This window comes from Sodiomyces alkalinus, assembly GCF_003711515.1.
Source record: "Sodiomyces alkalinus F11 unplaced genomic scaffold SODALscaffold_10, whole genome shotgun sequence".
Classification (NCBI taxonomy): domain Eukaryota; kingdom Fungi; phylum Ascomycota; class Sordariomycetes; order Glomerellales; family Plectosphaerellaceae; genus Sodiomyces; species Sodiomyces alkalinus.
The window spans coordinates 1488512-1507344 of record NW_021167088.1 but is presented as its reverse complement, the minus strand read 5'-3'; the positions used below and the strand labels follow the sequence as shown (position 1 = coordinate 1507344).

General features: G+C 49.9%; 4 protein-coding genes across 4 annotated transcripts; 3 read left to right on the top strand and 1 right to left on the bottom strand.

Moving 5' to 3' along the window:
- Positions 1-8128: 8128 nt before the first annotated feature.
- SODALDRAFT_337259 (peptidase M24A, methionine aminopeptidase) lies at positions 8129-9909 on the top strand (the record flags this gene model as incomplete). Its single annotated transcript, XM_028612664.1, has 6 exons — positions 8129-8171; positions 8236-9058; positions 9121-9364; positions 9483-9647; positions 9713-9799; positions 9853-9909. The coding sequence occupies 6 exons, from the start codon at positions 8129-8131 to the stop codon at positions 9907-9909; spliced, it is 1419 nt and encodes a 472-aa protein (XP_028463920.1).
- Positions 9910-11565: 1656 nt separating this feature from the next.
- Positions 11566-12514, top strand: SODALDRAFT_352930 (hypothetical protein; the record flags this gene model as incomplete). The annotated part of the gene is made up of 3 exons (XM_028613618.1): positions 11566-11656; positions 11788-12367; positions 12425-12514. 3 exons carry the CDS (start codon positions 11566-11568, stop codon positions 12453-12455), a joined length of 702 nt encoding a protein of 233 aa, XP_028463919.1. The 3' UTR covers positions 12456-12514.
- A 715-nt stretch (positions 12515-13229) lies between these two features.
- On the bottom strand, positions 13230-14928 carry SODALDRAFT_320557 (phosphatidate cytidylyltransferase; the record flags this gene model as incomplete). Its single annotated transcript, XM_028609548.1, has 5 exons — positions 13230-13274; positions 13348-13812; positions 13892-14238; positions 14322-14700; positions 14761-14928. 5 exons carry the CDS (start codon positions 14926-14928, stop codon positions 13230-13232), a joined length of 1404 nt encoding a protein of 467 aa, XP_028463918.1.
- An 895-nt stretch (positions 14929-15823) lies between these two features.
- Positions 15824-18659, top strand: SODALDRAFT_58069 (hypothetical protein). Its single transcript, XM_028615502.1, has one exon. The coding sequence runs from the start codon at positions 15965-15967 to the stop codon at positions 18650-18652; it is 2688 nt and encodes an 895-aa protein (XP_028463917.1). The 5' UTR covers positions 15824-15964; the 3' UTR covers positions 18653-18659.
- Positions 18660-18833: the final 174 nt, after the last annotated feature.

Genomic DNA, 18833 nt, shown 5'->3' with positions numbered 1-18833 from the left:
ATATTCGCGGAGGACTTATAGCTTAGTATTAGATAAAGAGTAAATTAGTCTAAATAGTAGGCACTTATTATCCTCTAGTTAAATAGTATAATCCTATTATTAGTAACTAGGAAGTAACGCTACTTGATCGATATTAAAAATATCTTTAAACTTATAATAAATAGTAGGAATATTACATAAATAGGGAGGAATATTAGAATTAACGGTTAGATTACTAGGCTCCTCCTATTAAGTAGCCGATAATATAACTCTGTTAATCCGTGGTAAAGAAGAAAGATATTTATTTATAGATAAAATAATAGTATAACGCGCGTTATGTTTAGCCGAATAAATCTGCTTCGGTGTAAAGATAAGAGAAAAATGATCGGGGGATAAAGAGTAGATCTACTTATTAGTCCGCTAGATAATAGTAGGGTTAACGGCGTGGAGCTAAGTGCCGCCTAGAATGATTTTGTGTTTTATATTTATATTAATATTAATAATTCGAAATTCCTCCTTCTATAATTTAGTAACCGATTAATTATCGGTCGCCTTAAAAAGTATAGTAGTGGTGCCGTAAGTCCGAATCTAAATATCGGCTCCACCTAAAGTCTAAGAGAGATTCTGTACTAGGCTAGCTACTAAGCCGCCGGTAGCTCCTAAAAGAGAATAGTCGATTAGACTAAATTCTATACTACTATTAAGTAAAGCTAGGATCTTAATTTATTCTTTGCCCCGCTATAGACTAACTTTAACCTTTACGGTAGAGCTAGTAGTACTTAGCTATAGCGGGGATAATTCCTAATTATTATTATTATATAACTCTATAATACGGGTAGGGATAGGGATAGTATTAGAGCCAGTGGTAGTAGGAGGTTTAGTTAGATTACTAGTAGTCTGCTATTAGCTGGATAAATAAGAACGTTTTTACGGGTAAGTATTAGCGTAATAGCCCTTTACACGATATTTAAAATAAGTAATCTTATTAATAGGACGATAAATTAGAGGTACGGAAGTGGGCTAAGTATTCTGCTATTAGGTAGTGGTGATATTAGCGGCGTTATTATAGAAATACTTAGTTCCCCGGAAATCGTTATTACGACCGTGATATTAAGAACGATTATTATGCGACTAATAGTTAACTATGTATTTACCACTTTTAGTAAGAACTAATTCGGCCTATTTAGCCCGTTAATCTAATTTACGATACGTTATAGGTAAGCCGCCTAGTATAATCTAAGGGCGTAAATTATCTCGTAATTTCGTAATTACAGAAGTAATACTAATAATCTCCGGTAGGGGAATAGGGAGCTCGGATTTAAGTAATCGTTATTTAGCTTTAAAATTATCGTAGGATTAATAGGGACCCTGCCGTGAGTCCTTATAGAATATACATTAGACCGCCCGTAAAACTCGAGTATTACTATCTAGTATCTAATCGCGGAGCTAAGCTAAAAGTTCGTCCTAAGATAGCCTACTATTAGGCTACCGTCGGTTAGCTTCTAAGTTATAATCCTATCGTAAGGAGGGTATAAGGTATTATATAGTAAAAATAATATAGTTAGTGTTATCGTTAAGAGCAGGGTTAATAATACGAATCTGCTATATCTGCGTAATAAAAGATTTATATTAAGCCTACGAAGTAGCGGAAAAATAGGGATTTAATATATTAAGTTTCGAAAAAGCAGGGTTCTCCGAAGTAGTCGGCTATAGAGTAGCGGCTATTTAGACGGGAATAAGTTAATAATTTTAAATAGGTTAGTAGGGCTATAAAGCCTGACTAGATACTATAAGTATATTAGGCGGGGGTATAGCTGAATTACTAAGAGTTAGGGGTAGGGGATATAAATATATAGTTACCCAACTAAAATCGTTAGTATTATTCGCCTACTATTAAGTAGCGGCTATATTATCGGTATGTTACTGCCGAATATTCTTTAACTAATTATATAGCTATTATTAACGCTAGCGCTCTTATTTACGAGCCTACTATTCTTATCTCTTTTATTTAAGCTATATATTCTCTTTAGCTAATAGATCTTCTAGCTCCCTAAGGCTAGGTAACTACGGTTTAACTAGTAATTAGGGTCGGGAATATAAAATGAGAGGTAAACGATTCTCTTAATCTTATTAACTTCCCGTGTATAGCTGATTTAGGTTAATACTTATCGTGGTCTTATAAGACCCTAAGCTAGTCTACGGTTAATCTATATCTATATCTATAGTATTAGATATATAAGGTGGAATCGGGGTATTCTCCGAGATTATAGGGCTAGGAGGAAAATTTAATTAAAACTCGGGTTAAAGACTAATAACACTACTTATACTGCTAATTATCTATAGCCGAGTAGTGCTCTTAGTGGTAGGGTTATAGTTAGTTAGCTATTCGGCCGCTAATAACGAAGATACTTAATTAGGCTAAGAATCGCTAATATAAATACGAATACTATCATCGGACTAAGCCTCTAGTGGCCGATCGTTATTTAACTATTAGGTCTTAGATATACCGAATCCTGCCTAACGGTTACTATCCGCTTTTATAGCGATTATCTTATTAAGAAGGAGATATAGGTTTACCCCGAAGGGATAAGAACTAAAGGGTAATAGGGAGTAATAGATAAGGATCTTAGTCTTATATAAGAGGAGGCTAATTATAGGTTAACTAGTGGTTAATAGGAAGAGTATCTTAAAGGTAGGTAGTAGTGTAAAGGAGAGATAATCGCTAACCCCTTCCTTCTAGAATAGTCTAGCTCCCCGTCTTATATAATAAATATCCACTTATTAGTCAGCCGGTAGTCTACTACGTAGTCCACTGCTATATCCTAGTACCTCCTAAGTCTTTCTTATATCCTACAGCTAACACTACTATACTACTAGGTTAATCACACTAAGCGCGATAAGGCACGCCTTTTCCTCCTATTAACCCTAGATCAAGCCGTTAAAAGAGAGGTTAAGGGCGTTAAGCAGCCCTAGGAAATAACGAAACGCCTTAATAAGTATAAGCCGTTAGATATCGAGATTTAGATCTCTACTAGTAAATAGGCCTCTAAGCTAAAGCTATAGTCCTTTAAGTCTATAGGTTCGTATCTTTCTAAGTATATAGACCTCTGCGATATTATCCTATTAGTAGGAGGCTACTACTCTAACGAATTAATAGCCGCTAATATCGTTAATAGCCTGCCCGGAACCTACTGATCCTATAAAGATAACTAGCGTTTTTATAGGAAGAAGGATAAGAAGAAGGCCCACGATATCGCTATTATAACCGATGAACTGCTAGAATAGGAATAAGAGATATTAAAATAGAACCGTAATAATAACCGCCGCGGCTCTCGGTAAGGGAACTCTAATAACGACTAATAAGGCAGCGGATCTAAGGAATAATCTAATAAATAATCTAACGCTGCCTACAATAACCGCTGCAAGCCTTATACGACCCCTAACTGCCCTTGGCCGGAAACGCATAAAATAGAGGATTACGGCTCCCCTGGAGGCCTTAGGCATAATAATATTAATAACCGAGGAGGGAGAGGTTATAGCCGCGGAGGCTACGGCCGCGGAGGCTATAGCCGTAATAATAATAATAGCGGCAACGACCGTAATAATAACGTTAATACTAATAAGGGAGCTATTAACGCCCTTAATAGCCTGGAGGACTATCTAGATAATAATAATAGCGTCTTTACTAGCCGCGCCTGCCTATAAGCGCTGGTGTAACTTAAAGGTCTATACTAAGACTACCTCCACGGCACCCCCTTTATAGATATAGAAGATCTGACGATTTACCCCGGGGAAATCCCCGTGCCTAAGCCCCCCGCCTAAACCGCCACCGACGCTTATAATAGTCTAATCGACGGGCGGAGGGCAACGGATAGTAAGCCTTACGACGAGGCCACTGCCCACTATGCCTATAGTGGCACCGATACCGCTATAGAAGAACCCTAGAACGGCGCCGCCGTAACCGCCACTAATAGCGAACGCCTAATAATACCCAGGGCACCTATAACCCTCGTGGAATACGTCTTCTAAGGTAATAGGAAGCACGTTTATAACCGCTAGCTATAGGATTCCGGTGTCTTACTATACTCTATAGGGGATTTTAAATCCTATATTAACTATAGAGAAATCCTCGAATAAAACCAGTTCTAGATTATCACCGCGAACGGCACTATTAAGCCCACCTATATCGGGGTGGCTAAGGTATATCTATAAGGCCCTAACGGTAAAGAGAAGGTTATTATCCTGTAACGAACGGTTCGTATTCCCGGCCTTTATATTAATATAATATCAGGGGAGATAATATACGCAGGTAGCAGTTATTTAGACCGTAATATCCTAAAAAATAAGGCAGGCGAAGGTATCGCCACTATCGATATAGCCACCCGCGGCTTCTTCCTTAGCCACCCTAGCGATCCTGTAGCCGTCTTCTATATCGCACCTAATTCCGTGATAGTTACCCTATTACCCTCTATAACACTACTAGTTAGGGTACCGCCGAGCAAGGTATAGCCTAATAAGCCCTAACCAGGTATAGTATAACCTGCCGACTAACGACTCGACGATCCGTAAACTGGAGCGGTAACCTTATAGGCACCGTAGGCACTACAGACACGCCTTTAGCACTAACGCCTTAGCCACGTTAATTGTAAGGACCTCCGTAACACCGTTAAAATCACTAAAAAACACTCTAGAAGCCGGAAAAATAAACGGCTAACCCTGCGTAGTTTATAACCTCTCCTATAGCGTTAGGTATAGCCCTAAGGACCCCCGCCCCCGTGCTACCCATGTAGGGGAGCTTTAGCACATCGATATCTTCGAGCTAAAGCCCGTTAGACTATCTAGCGATAAGTACGGCCTTAGTATAACGGACAACGCCTCCCGGAAGAAGGGCCTCCTCACCTCTAAGATAAAAGGAGACCTCGGCCGCCTGCTACTTAACGCCCTGACCTTATATAGTAACCGCTAGGAATAACCTATACGGCACGTATATACCGATAACGTAGGGGAGTTCCTTAGTAACGGTCTTCGCTATAACCCCTAAGCCTAGGGCACCTCTTTTTTAAATAGCCCTCCTTACGGCCACGAATAGAACGGCGTTACGGAAAGGTCTATCCGCGCTATCCTCGATAAGGGTAGGAAAATAGCAGTTAGTGCCGATATCCCCCGTTTTCTATAGCCTAAAATCCTCCGTAGCTCCGTATACCTTAGTAATATCACGGCCACCTCCGTAGTCTATAAGAAGACCCCTTACTAAGCCTACTACGACGACCTAGCTCCCGGCTATAATAATAAGCCACTTATCCACTACTTAAGGACCCTCGGCTGCAGAGTCTTTACTTATATCCCCCCCGAGATTAGGGTAAAGGCTTATAAGCTTAACACCCGCGCGGAAGAGGGTATCCGTATCGGATTTAAAGGGGAGTACCTATACCGCGTTTAGATTCCCGCCACCAAATAGGTCGAGTAACCTAAAGGCAGGCTAGTTATGCCTAGCTAGGTAATCTTCCACGAGGACTATCACGATAGCGGTATCCCCTCGCAGGTATAACCCTCGGCAGTATAAAGCTAACCACCCGGGAACTATCGTAATAACCTTCACCCTCTAACCGGTATACCGGAACTAGATAAATAACTACTCGCTACCCCGCCTAGACCGACTTTCTTAATAGTATACGATATCGTTTATAGCACCGAAAGCACCGTAACGTATACTACTAACGCCTGTAACGATCCTTTAATCGTAGGTTATAAAGACCTATAAAGCCTTAATAGCCACTAGCTGTACGCTATAGAACTAACGGTTAACCTAAAGGAATATAAGGTATCCCTCGGAGCCACATTTATAGTTAAGAAACCACTACCCGGCGTGGACCCCGCGGATATTTAACGCCTACGTAATAATAACGCCGGATCCTCGCCCACCGATAATAAGGGTAACTAATAAACCACGCCGGACTCTAAAAGCGTAGTAAAGGCACGCCGCCTGCTTAACTAGCCCTCCTAGAAAAAGGCTATCTACGACGAGATCCTTAGCCTGATTAGTTACGGTGCCCTGTCTTTTAAGTCTCTTCTAAAGTAACGGAGCTATAGGCTAACCGTAAAAATCGTGCTAAAATATAAGAAGAAGAACGGCCTCCTCGAAAAACGTAAAGCCAGGGTAATCGCTAGAGGCTTCTAATAACGGTATAGGATCGACTACTATAACACCTACGCCTCCACTATTAAAGCAGCCTTATAGCGTATTATTATCGCCCTCGTAACGATTAATAGATAGCCTATTCGTTAGTTTAACGTCGTCGGCGCCTATCTTTACGGCGACCTTAAGGAATAGGTCTATATAAGGTAGTTCGGTATACTATCGGACTTCTTTAAGAACCCCTAGTATTAACACCTCGTAACTTAACTCGGCTAGCACTCTAACCTCCTTATACGCCTCTGTAAAGCCCTCTACGGCCTAAAGCAGGGAGGCTACTAATAGTAATAACGGCTCCGTAAAGAACTAGATACCCTTAGCTATAAACTACTAATTTCTGATCCTACGATTTATCGTAATACTACCGTCGGCGTTATCGTTTCCACGTATATTAACGACTTCCTCGTTACCGGCCCTCCTATAGTAACCCCCTAGCTATTTAATTAACTAGCTAAACGCCTTAATATTATCGACCTAGGCCTCACCGATTACTTCCTTAGAGTCTATATTTAATAGGAACCTAACCGTACCGTAATTATATAAGACGCCTATATCGCGGAGGCCCTTAAGGAACTTAACTACACCACTATAAGGTCGGTAACTACACTAATAGATCTAAACCACCTCGCTACCGCCGTGGGCAGAGGAACTAACGCTACCCCCGGACCCGGAACTAATAATATCACTACTATACCGCTAGACGAAGAAGAATATACCCTATACCGTAAAATTATAGGGAAACTATTATACCCAGTATACCTAATAAGACCCGATAGTATCTACGCTGCCTCCTTTTAGGGACACTTTAGTCACGCGCCCCTCGATAACCACCTCGTCGGTGTTAAAAGGATCCTATAATACCTTCGCGGCCGCCTATCTAATAGGCTTATCTTCCGTAATAAAGACTACTAACCTACTAATAACCGTCTAGGACTTTACGGAGCCTCCGACTCTAGCTTCGCCGACTCTAAGGGCGCTAAATTAACTACTAGATAGGTGTTTTTTATAGCTAGAGCTCCTATAGCTTAGTCTTCTAAACGCTAAGCTCGCGTTATAAAATCTATACCTAAAGCCGAGTTCTACGCTCTTAGCAATGCAGTGTAAACTGCTTAATAGATACGCTACCTCCTACGTGAGCTTAACGAGGACCTCGCCCTTATTACTATTAAAGTCGATAATACTAACGCTATCGCGAAGTCAGAGCGTTCTAATCGTAGTAAGTTCACGCTGCTTAACTACTCTTACGTCTTTAACGCTATAGACTATAAGGAGGTTAAGATCGAGTATATTAAGAGCGCTAATAACCCCGCCGACGGCTTTATAAAGCCCTTATAATTAGGGCCGTTTAACTACTTTAAAGGCCTCCTTAAGATAGAATAGATACTATAGGTTACTAGTAGGATTACTAGTTAACGTGAGCTAAATCGTCGCTCCTCTACTGCCTAGATACCTAACGATTTAAAGGGGAGTATAAACGTATAACGCATAACTGTATCGGCCCTATACAGCCGTGGTCTAATAACTAGTCCTGTGGGAAATCGTCGGTATAAAAACAGTAGACTCTTCGGGCGTAGGTATATTAAACGAACGGTGTTTATATAGGGAAACCGTTCTGCTTAAGTACCCTGGCCCGTATCGCCTAGACTAGATATCTACCCTAGCTCTTAAATTAACATAATTCCTTACGTAATGCATACTAGGTTAATCTTGTGTTTTCACAGTCATCCGGTGTTGACGATTAATAATCTCATCGCACCTGCCGAGCGGGGTCTCACGGTCTCACGGTCTCACCGCCATCACCTATTCAGTCCGACGAGTCCATCCAGTCCTCTTCTCTCCATCACATTGATCACACTGCAGTTGTGAATTCACGCCAAACTCGCTCAACTCCAGGAAACCTTTTCTCGGTCATTCATACAGCCTGCAGTTTAAGTCTTTGAGCCTGTCAATGTCGGAATGGGATCCAAAAGTCCGGAAAACGAGCATCGCCGACATGACGGTACGTAATGCGGCTTCAGCCTTCACCATGGCTCGCGCGTTATCGTAGGTTCTAATTTCATCAGGCGACTCACCCAACTCCGATGGAGCTTCTCGCCGGGTCGGAGGTGAGCCTCGGGGCTGCCATACGTCCAGGGATGGAGATGGCTGTTTGGGAGACGCGGGGGGCGAAGATGAAAGCGACGACGACGACGATGACGACGACAACAACGGAGAAACAAGCCTGGCCCCGCTAGGGACTCCTTCGTCAAATGAAGCTATACCACCGAAGCAACGGAAGAAGTCCAAAAAGAAGAAGAAGAAGACCAAAAAGACGGCTTCTCTACCCCGAACGCAATCGTCGCCCCCGAGAATCCCACTGGGCGACCTCTTCCCGTCAGGCGACTACCCCGAAGGGGAACTGCAAAGCTACACAAAGGCACCCCCAGCGGCAGTCGAAGCACGCCACGACGCTCGTCGGCGGCACTGGGACGACGACGACGACTTCCTCCGCAGCTACCGCAAGGCCGCCGAAGTGCACCGCCAAACCCGCCGATGGGTGCAAGAGACGGTCAAGCCGGGCCACACGCTCCACGAAATCGCCGAGGGCATCGAGGATGGCGTCAGGGCGCTGCTGGGCCATGCGGGCCTGGAACCGGGGGACAGCCTCAAGGCCGGCATGGGCTTCCCCACGGGCCTGTGCCTCAACCACCAAGTCGCGCACTACACGCCGAACCCGGGCCAGAAGGCGGTCGTGCTGAGGCAGCAGGACGTCATGAAAGTCGACTTTGGCGTCCACGTGAATGGCTGGATTGTCGATAGCGCGTTTACCATGGCGTTCGACCCCACGTATGACAACCTCCTCGCTGCTGTCCGGGATGCCACCAACACGGGGGTCAAGGTGAGTCGGTGACGACCGGAGTTGGGATGTATGTATTCTTGCTAACGACTTACGTCGCATTGTGCCTCAGACCGCTGGTGGTGAGCGCGGCCATTCAGGAAGCGATGGAGAGCTACGAGGTCGAAATAGGTGGGAAGACGTTCCCCGTCAAGCCGGTGCGGAATCTCTCTGCCCATGATATCAAGCAGTACCGTATTCACGGCGGGAAGTCCATACCGTTTGTCAAAAACTCGGACCAGACCAAGATGGAGGAGGGCGAAGTGTTCGCCATTGAGACGTTTGGCACGACGGGACGAGGCTATATACGCGATGATGTGAGTGGTCTTTTTTCTCTTCGCTTCTCTCTCTCTCTTTCTCTCTCTCTCCTTTCTCTTTTCCCCTTTGCAATCCTATTCCTTCTCCAATGCAAGACAAGACTCCTAACACGACCAGGTGGGCATCTACGGCTACGGGTTGAACCACGACGCGCCACTGGCAGGGTCTTTACCCCTGGCCTCAGCCAAGCGTCTTCACAAGACCATCAGAGAGAACTTCGGCACCTTGGTCTTCTGCCGTCGTTATCTTGACCGACTTGGCATGGAGAGGTATCTGGCCGGTGTAAGTACAAGCACCCCGACTCTGGCTTTTGAGGAGAAATCAGTCGACACTGACAACAATAACAGATGAACTGTCTCATCTCCAACGGGATTGTGGAACCTTATGAACCCCTGGCGGACATTCCGGGGTCGTACTCGGCGCAGTTTGAACATGTAAGTTTCTGTTGTCATTCACGAAGCGAACGTGCCGCTTACGAGGGACCCAGACTCTACTCTTACGCGAGACGCACAAGGAAGTCTTGAGCCGCGGAGACGACTACTAAACGGCATCTGCTGTCCTCGCTTTTACCCTGCTGTCCGGGGTTTGGTTGGTGCCTAGTACGTAGTTCTGTCGTGTGGTCCTTTTTCTATCCCTTGGTGCTGGTTTTTCTCCCCTCGCGGGGTTTTTCCCAGCACCGTGACGCAAATGCGAAGGGTCGTCATAATCTGATTGGGAGTTTGATGGCATATATGTATCGTGTGTCTAATTCGTAAGTGATTGTTGAGTCTGACTGATATGTCTTGCTATTAGTTTGGTCGGAGAACCAGGGGGTCGATTCTAGAGGGATCCCATGGACCGGATGGGTTGGCTCAATGTAAACTGTAGCGACACGTAGGGGGCCACATGCAGCAAAAGGGGCCCAATATTATCACGGAAGTGTTGGTCAAGGATCTGATATATTTCTAGATATCTGATCCAACATTTCCCCCTACTAAAGACTTTGAGTTGAAGGGTTATGAAAAGGGAGCAAGTCACTTCGCAGTCTTTGCAAGACGAACCCCAAGCGGCAAGCCTTTCACATGAACAAGTCCCGAGCCGAGGTGATTGCAGTTGAAGATCTCAACTCTTATCGATAGCTGGGTGTGATGGACGATCGTTCATTCGTGTTGCAGTTTCTGGAAGGTGGTTCTGTTTTCAGCGTTGCTGCGTCTCCCGCGATCGTCATGGTGCAGGAATCCGAAATCCCCGGCAGTTAAGAAAGCCACCGAGGTGCTAGGATACTCCGGAGTCCGCACGTGTAAAACGCTGCGAATGCATGACATTCCAGGCGAATGCGGGCACCGAGGGATCGACAGTTCTTCACCCGCATTCTTCTGAAATGCAACAGTACTCGCGAACCAGGACCATAGCCCCATGTCGATCATCAACTCACAGATTCGTCATAGTCGCCGAAATTCTTCATGCTGCTCTCCTGGCATGCGTGCAGCGTGATCCCCCTCGATCTACATACTGCCCCCGAGTTTCCATGCATGAATTCGACCCTGGAATCCGCCAACCTTCACTAATACGTGTAGGTGCATGTGAATATAGGAGCAAGACGGGACCGCCACTGACTATGTGCTTATCAGCTGATATTCAGTCTTGCGTCTCTTCCTTTCGCCAGAAATTGCCCGACTAGATAACTGATCCTCGCTATCCCCAAAAGGGATCAGCAGTAGATCAGTGATCACCCCGTAATCACCTCCCCAAGTCTCTCTGAACCCCCCTTTTCTTCTTACAACTACAGGGCACCTTAACGATGTTGTGTGGTTCCTCCTTCCTCCTTACAGTTGAGAAGGGAATCCCAGAAAGAAGGGGGAAGGTCGCAGGTTAGAGGCAGGTCCATGACGCTGGCCAAGCACGGGCGGAAGGGGTAGAATTCTCGTAAGTGGTGGAGGATGTGCACGCTGTAACGTCGTAGCGTTTGGGACTGTTACCGGCTTACGTTGATGATGGACTGTTGATCGAGACGGACGGGGCCGCAGCCTGGGGGATCGTCAGCGGTTCGGCGTGGTTTGGACGAGCAAGACAACGTCTCAGGAGAGCTTCTGCGAACTCATCCAGCGGGACCAGGAACATAAAAGGGGGCCGGCCCCGTTCTCCCTTCAGATTCTCTAGTATTCGCATTACCAATTTACCACTTATCAATCGACTTGCTACGTATATCGTTCTCATCGCCATGCAGCTTCGCGAACTTCTTGTCGCCCTCTCGGCCACCACGGCCTTGGCCGCCCTCAACGAGCCCTGTGAAGGTCCCGATGGCATCGCTGGTACGTCGTGTCCTCATCCTCGCCCCTTTCATCTTCCCCGTGCCGTCACAAGTCACCTCTTGTGAGTCACAGAGGTCTTGTCTGGCTAACAAAAGTCCAAAACACCCCAGGCGTCTGCGTCTCAACCGCAGCCTGCTCCGCCGCCGGCGGCAGCACCATCGACAACGCCTGCCCGCTAGACCCCGCCGACGTAAAATGCTGCTCCAAGCCCTCCTGCGATAACGGCGCGCAGGGTAACTGCCGCTGGGTCTCCGACTGCGCCGGCGACACCGTGGCGAACCAGTGCCCCGGCCCTTCCGCCATGATGTGCTGTAGCAGTAACGAGGTCGGCTTCGGCGGCTACGACCCGAACCCGCGGCTCCCGCCCGCGTCGTCGTGCCAGCAGGTCGCTATCGACGGCGCCGCCACTATTAACGGCCAGTTCCCCGGCCGCACGCGCGAGTTCTTCTGTATCCGCGACTGCGCGTGCACGAGCAGCAGCAGCGACCACTGCTGTGGGCGCGCTATCGATTTCATGATTGGGGATAGCGGCGGCGCGGCTACCCTCTCGGGCCGGGACATGGCGGAGTGGGTTATGAATAACCGGGCGGCGTTAAACCTCAAGTATGTGATCTGGGGTCAGAGGATTTGGAGCCCTACTGTCGATAATGTTGTTCCGTGGACCGGGTGGCGTGTCCAGGAGGATCGGGGTGATATTACCCAGAACCACTGGTAAGTTTTTCTTCTTCTCTTGAAGGCAAGATGGGACAATGCTGACGAGAGAAACAGGGATCACGTCCATGTCAGCTTCAACGGCTGAACTGTTCGCATGGCACAATGTTATGATTACACCCCTGAGGGCTGTTTGACGAGGACGGCATGATGTATGACGAAGTGTACAGTATAGTTAGTTGGCTTGTAGGGTGGGTGGCATGTTGTTGTTCGTGTTTGAAGCTTCGACGAAGAGGATAGCTTCTCGGATAAGCTTGTTTGGCTGAGGCGTGAAAGCCAGGGGCATAGCATCCCGTTCTAACAGAAATTATAATCGGAAGCTTAATCCTATTGTTCACACGCCCAAACCAAGATCCTACCTCTGGATGCAATGTGAGTACATATGAAAATGGCCGAGTGAAGACGTGTCTCATCCATGATTCATCTGTGCTTCTATGGCTTTCGTGTGTCTATGCTTGTGGATGAGTGACTGTGAGATCCAAATGCTGAAATGGATGTTACATGTAAGAGAATTATAGAAAGATGGCCGTTGCAGCCCGAGTCGGTGACACGCCAAGTCGACGATGCTGGATATGTATGATACAAAAAAGGGGCCTTAGACCAACCAGCCGGATCCCATCGCATCCCAAGACAGCCGTCTGGATAGTAGCACACAAAGAGAGTGCGTTTCCTTTGGTTCCGGGTCGCGGAGGATAAACGTTGGCTGCATATCCCGTGAGAGGCTGCCCCTACCCAATGCCTCTTCACCCACATTGAAGCACCATTTTGTACTGACACTCTTTCCGTTCGTGACTCGCATAAAGGTGCATGCATGTGTTCAGAAGTATCCCCAATCTCTCTGAACTATACTCAGATAACGTCTTCATGACAGACCCTGCGCCAGAGACTTATCGATGCACTCGTAAAGCTGCGAGAGAAGTCAGCATCTTCATGTCGACGTTTGCACGAAAAGCCGGGGAGAGGACAAAGGAGGGACCTACTTCATCGCTATGAGCAACACCTTGGTTGGAGAGGTAGCGTGCCATGCCCCGGATCAGCTCCTTCTGCTCGTCGAGGGTCAAGCCAGTGATGGCCAGTTCCATAACAGTACCGAGGCTGGCGGCCTTATTGATGGCAATGAAAGTGTGGTAGTATACGTAGGTGAAGAAGCCCATGATGAACTGGCAGTCCATGCGATCGGTCATGCCGCCATGGCCAGGGATGGAGTCGCCGAAATCCTTGATCTTGAAGGTCCGCTTCAAGCCAGAGGCGAAGAAGCCGCCAAAGGGCGCGATGAGGGAAGCGAAGGTGGCCAGAACCAGGGTGTGGAGCTGGATAGGGGTGATGGTGAAGGAGAGGTTGGCGTTGGGCGGTAGGAAGAAGTAGTGGGGAAGGCTGTACACCTTGGGCAGGAAAGCGGGATTGGGCTCGCATTCGAGGCCAGTGAAGATATTGGCAGCGAGGTCCTACAGGGCGGGTCGCCGGTCAGCGGAGGGGAAAGGGAGAGGGAGAGGGAGAGGGAGACGGCGGAGAGCTACGGCTTACATTGACAGGACAGATGAAGTAGCTGGAGTGCATCAGAATCTTTGTGGTGATGACGCCCCCCACGAGGGTCATGAGCCACGCGCCGAGGAAACCCTCCACCGTCTTCTTGGGCGACAGCTTGATGAGCTGAGTGCGGCCAAAGGTGATGCCGACGACGTAGGCGAAGATGTCGTTGGTGATGACGAGGGTAGCGGGGAGGAAGAACCAGATCATGCCCTCGAAGACGTTATTCATGACGAAGTGAGCCTGGACGACGATGAGGTACAGGGCCATGTGCGTCCAGGCGAACTGGGTGAACTGGAACTTGAAGTGGCCGGCGTGAAGGGTGGTGACGAAGAAGACGAAGCCTGCGAGGTAAAGAGGGCGGAGGGCGGAGGTAAGCAGATGGTCCCAGGATGCAGACCCTTTCCAGGACAGCAGAGGTACATACCAAAGATGTAGAGAAGAAAGCTGATGAAGCGATGATGGGTGGCCAGAGGCAGGAGAACCTTGTCAACGAGAACGATGTGCTTAAAATAGTAGATGACAGATTCGCCGTAGAGGTAGTACATGGTGGTGGCCAGCCAGTACCAGTTCAGACTCTTGGAGGGGCGTAGCTTGCGGGCGCGGGTCGGGACGCTGGAGATGGCAATGACCTCCTTGAAGGAGACGACCTGGATGACGGTGATGACGCAGATGATGTAGATGTGGCCCATGAAGAGGGCGGTCAGGAAGCCGGCGACCATGACAAAGGTCCAGAAGGTGCGGGTGATGAAGTTGGCCTTTTTCTTCTCGTACGCGGCGCGTTTCTCGTCTTCGGGAGCCTGACGCTGTTGTGAGGGAGGCAAGTCAGCATGGGAAAGAAAAGAAGAAGAAGAAGATAGCCGTACCTCTTTGATCTCGTGGAGGGTCTGATGTTGCGACTGAGAAGACGATCTGGGTTTTGCTGGAGAGGAACCCTCTTCGCTGAAGTCGCTGAAGCTCGAGCGGCGGTCAGAAGTATGGCCATTGTTGTTGGCCTTGTGAGGGAATCGAACCCCTCGCTTGGCACGCGGCATCGTGGGAAGGATGGGCCCCGGCGGGTGAGGAGATGGGAGAAGGGGGGTGTAGGCGTGGGACGATGAGTCGTCAAAGGTTTGTCCGTAACGTAACGACGGGTCGGTTCGGTTCGTCAGCTCTCGAGCGGCAAGCGCAGTCGACGAATGTCAACAGAAATAAGCGAGCGTCGGACGAAGATGGCGCAGACACGGGCAATGGTCGATGGGATTCGCGCGTGTCACGTCAGGCCGGAAGGTTCGGATGACGAATGGAGGCTATTTCGAAAAGTGAAGGCTTTTGCGATGGGGACGAATGAATTAGATTAGTGTAGAAGGTGTGCAAATAGCCCAGCTGCGGCAAGATCGCAGCGACAAGGGGGGGGAGACGGAAATGCTCGTCTCGGTGACGAAAAGGCGGGGGAGGGAAAACAAAAAAATGGTAGAGAGAAGGGAACTGGGAGGTGGGAGGTGGAAAGTGGGAGGTGAAGTTGGTAATCCGCTGTTTGGAAGCTGGACAGCGACGTTTGTGAGGTCGCGGCAGGTCCAACCAAAACCAGTGCCTGTGAAAAACCTCCACACCTAAGCACTCACGTACCCTCCAAGTTATCCGTGTCCCAGTTTCTAACAACTGTGGCTGAGCAGTTACAAGCAATGATACCTACAGGTACAAGCCACAAATGTGGTTACACTACCTAGAGTTTCATTACCGAAGTATGCGGGATACGGAATCTTGAACAGATCCGAATGCGGCTGATTAGATAAGACCTTGTTATCGCAGCTTATAGTAAAGCTTGTTACCTACTCCGTACCCTACCTTAGGTAAGATGACGCCTGGAGGCTGGCCCCACCATTTTCGTGTCCACGATGTGTTCTGGGGGTTGATAAGATAAGATAAAAGATAAGCCATTGTCCTGTTCCGCCCTCAACATTCACCAGAAAACGACCCTGACCACGATACCACAACAATATCGCCCACGTTCCTTCGATTCAACCTAAACCATACCCGACTTCCATCAATGGACCCATAAAAAAGTCTTCTTCCCGTTATTCGGAGGACATGGACGATTACTCGGACGATGGCTTCGACGACCTCAACCCGGACACTCTCCAGGAGCTCGAAGACTATGCCATCGTCCAGTTTACTCAAGCCCAGACTCAAGCCCAGACGCAAGCCCAGACCCAGGCACAGACCCGGGCACAGCCAAAAGCACAGGCAAAACCACAAACAGAGGCACAGCCCGAGGTCCACGGATCTCATGGAAGCACTCACGTACAGACCCAGGCCCAGGCTCGGTCTCGGTCTCGGGCTCGGGCTCAACCCCAGGGTCCCGGTTCCTACGAGGTTATCGAAATCGAGGACGACGATCTCGACGATTCCGAGCTGATCAATGCCTTGATCCCTCCCGCGCCCGTCGGCCCAGGCAAATCCAAACCTTCCCTTCCTCCTCCCCCTCCTCCGCCGCCTGCTGCCCCTCCTGCTCATCCACAGAGAGAACAGTTGAGCAGGCCTCTTGACGAGCCGCGTGCCATTCCCACGCGTCATTCTCCTTCGCAGCAGCAGTGGAACGCGAACACACGCACCGCTCCTCCTCCTCCTCCTCCTCCTCCCTCCTCCTACTCTCGTCCTCCGGGCCCCAACCGCATACTGCCACCAGCCTCCACACCCCACCGACCTCCTCATCGCCCTCCACAAGGTCACTTTGCTCGGCCGCCTCCCGCCTCTACCGCCCAACCGGCCTCCCAAGCACCGCGCATCCCCCCTTCCAGCGCCACCGCCGGCAACGACGTCGTCGCAGCCCTGCAACAGCGACTCAGGGCTCTCGAGTCGGAGCTCTACACCGCCAAGGGCGAAGTCTCCATCATACGCGCCAATTCGACCAAGACGCAGCAAGAGCACACTGCCGAGTTGGAGAGACTGAAGAAGCAAAATGCCGAACAACAAGCGAAGAACCAGAGGCTCGTCGAGCAGGCCCTTGCCGCCGAGAAGAACGCGACCACCGAGCTCCAATTCTTACAGCGGGATCTCCAAGAGGCAAGCACGCGGGCGAGGCAGAAGGATGCAACGGCGGCCGTCCCCCAACAGACCGGGACTACCACCGCCCGTGCGGGTACAACTACGACGACGACGACAACGGGGACAACAACAACGCCGAGGAAGGCGAACAAAACATGGGGCGTTGCGGACGGGTTCGACGACATGGATATGGTTGTCAGTCCCACCAAGGGACGAGGCAAGCCGAGAGATGCCGGTGCTGTGGCTGTCCCACCGGCTGAGCGGACGCCCTCCAAGGGTAAGCGAAAGCGCCCGGCTTTGGAGAGTCCCGTCATGCCGTTGGAAACGCACGAGGCCGATGTTCCCATGATGGAGGACGGCGAGGCAGCCGCACCATCTTCCGTTTCGTACGCCGCTGCTCCCATCCCTTTCCATGCTCTCCCATTCGACTTTCTTCCGCTCGTCTTGGACCACGCCTCTTTGCACGGAGAACCGCCGACCTTCGAGACACTCACGCGCTACGCCTACCCCTCTGACCCAACGACCTCTTTCGCCGCCATCATCCTCCAGCGACTGCCTCTCCTCGGCAACCCTCGGAATCCCTACTCGCTCCTCATCGACTTCACCGGACTTATCGTCGACATGTGGCACCAATGTCTGGAGGAGAAACTGTACAGGCCCATCTGGGACCTGGCATCCCTCGCGGCCTTCACTCTGCAGTTGCAGACCGTTTCAGTGGCCCCGTACCTTATTAACAATATCGTGCCCGCCCTTGAGAAGTCCATTTATAAAGTGGCAGAGATTCGCTTCAACCGCTTCAAACTCATCGGGAGCGCCGCAGCCAGCGATCCCGTCCTAGCTGAGGTCGAACAGCAGATCGACACCACTTTCCTCCTGTCGCTCCTCCGCCTGATCGGCATGGCGAGCGTCACAAGCGTAACGCAGAAGACGGACGAAGGCACCCCCCAAACCCGGCAGGCCGAGTTCTGGCGCATGGTCCCGCTGGACCTGGTCCTCATCTTCCTGACGCCGGGCCAGCACCTGGACGACGTCCTGGGCATGATGGACCTCCTCTGCACATCCGTGCTGCCCACCTCCATCGGCCCCGTCTCGGAGGAACGCGACGCGGAGAGCACGGCGCGCATGGTCGTGGAGAAACTCACCTGCAACCTCGTCGATCCGCCCCGCGAGGCCACCACCCCCGTACAGGTGCATACGGTCGGGCTCGCGGCCCTGCGCGCGCTCGCGGCTTTCGCGCAGTCGCCTTTCGGCGCGCTGCAGATCGCGCACCACGTCAACGCCATCCCGCGGCTGGTCGCCATGTTGGCTGGCCTCGTGGACGAGCTGTACGGCGTGTCTGAACCCACTACTACGGCCATCATTGCCGCGGCGGGAGACGACCCGGCGCAGGGCAAGAAGACGACGGTGCCCGACCTCAGGGACGAGTCGCGGGACCTGGGCGACGATTGGGAGGGGATACACAGGCTGATCAAGCAGACGGTCCGCCTGCTGCACCGGCTCGTCACGGATCCCGAAACCACGGACGCCGTCAACATCCAAGCCAAGCTGGCCATGGCGTATGGTGGCTCGCATCGCTACATCTTGGCCCTGTCGCGGATTCACTTCGCCGAAGAGGACCTGGTGTACGAAGCTGGCATTGATGAGGAGACGGCCGACTTGGCCCGCGAACTGTGCGAGTTTGTCGTCACGCCGGACGAGGGGGAGGGGGTCAGGGAGGCCTTTGCTGTGTGATGAACACATGCAATCAATGTACGGCTTTCTCCGTTTCGTACGACAAGGTCGTGCCCCGATCCGAGGACGAATATTGGGAGACGACTAGCAGCATGGTATGGCGTCCGATGTGCGTGTCTGTGTTTGGTGTGCCTGGTGTACGCTTTCTTTTTGCGACATGAACCTTTTGCGGACATATCTT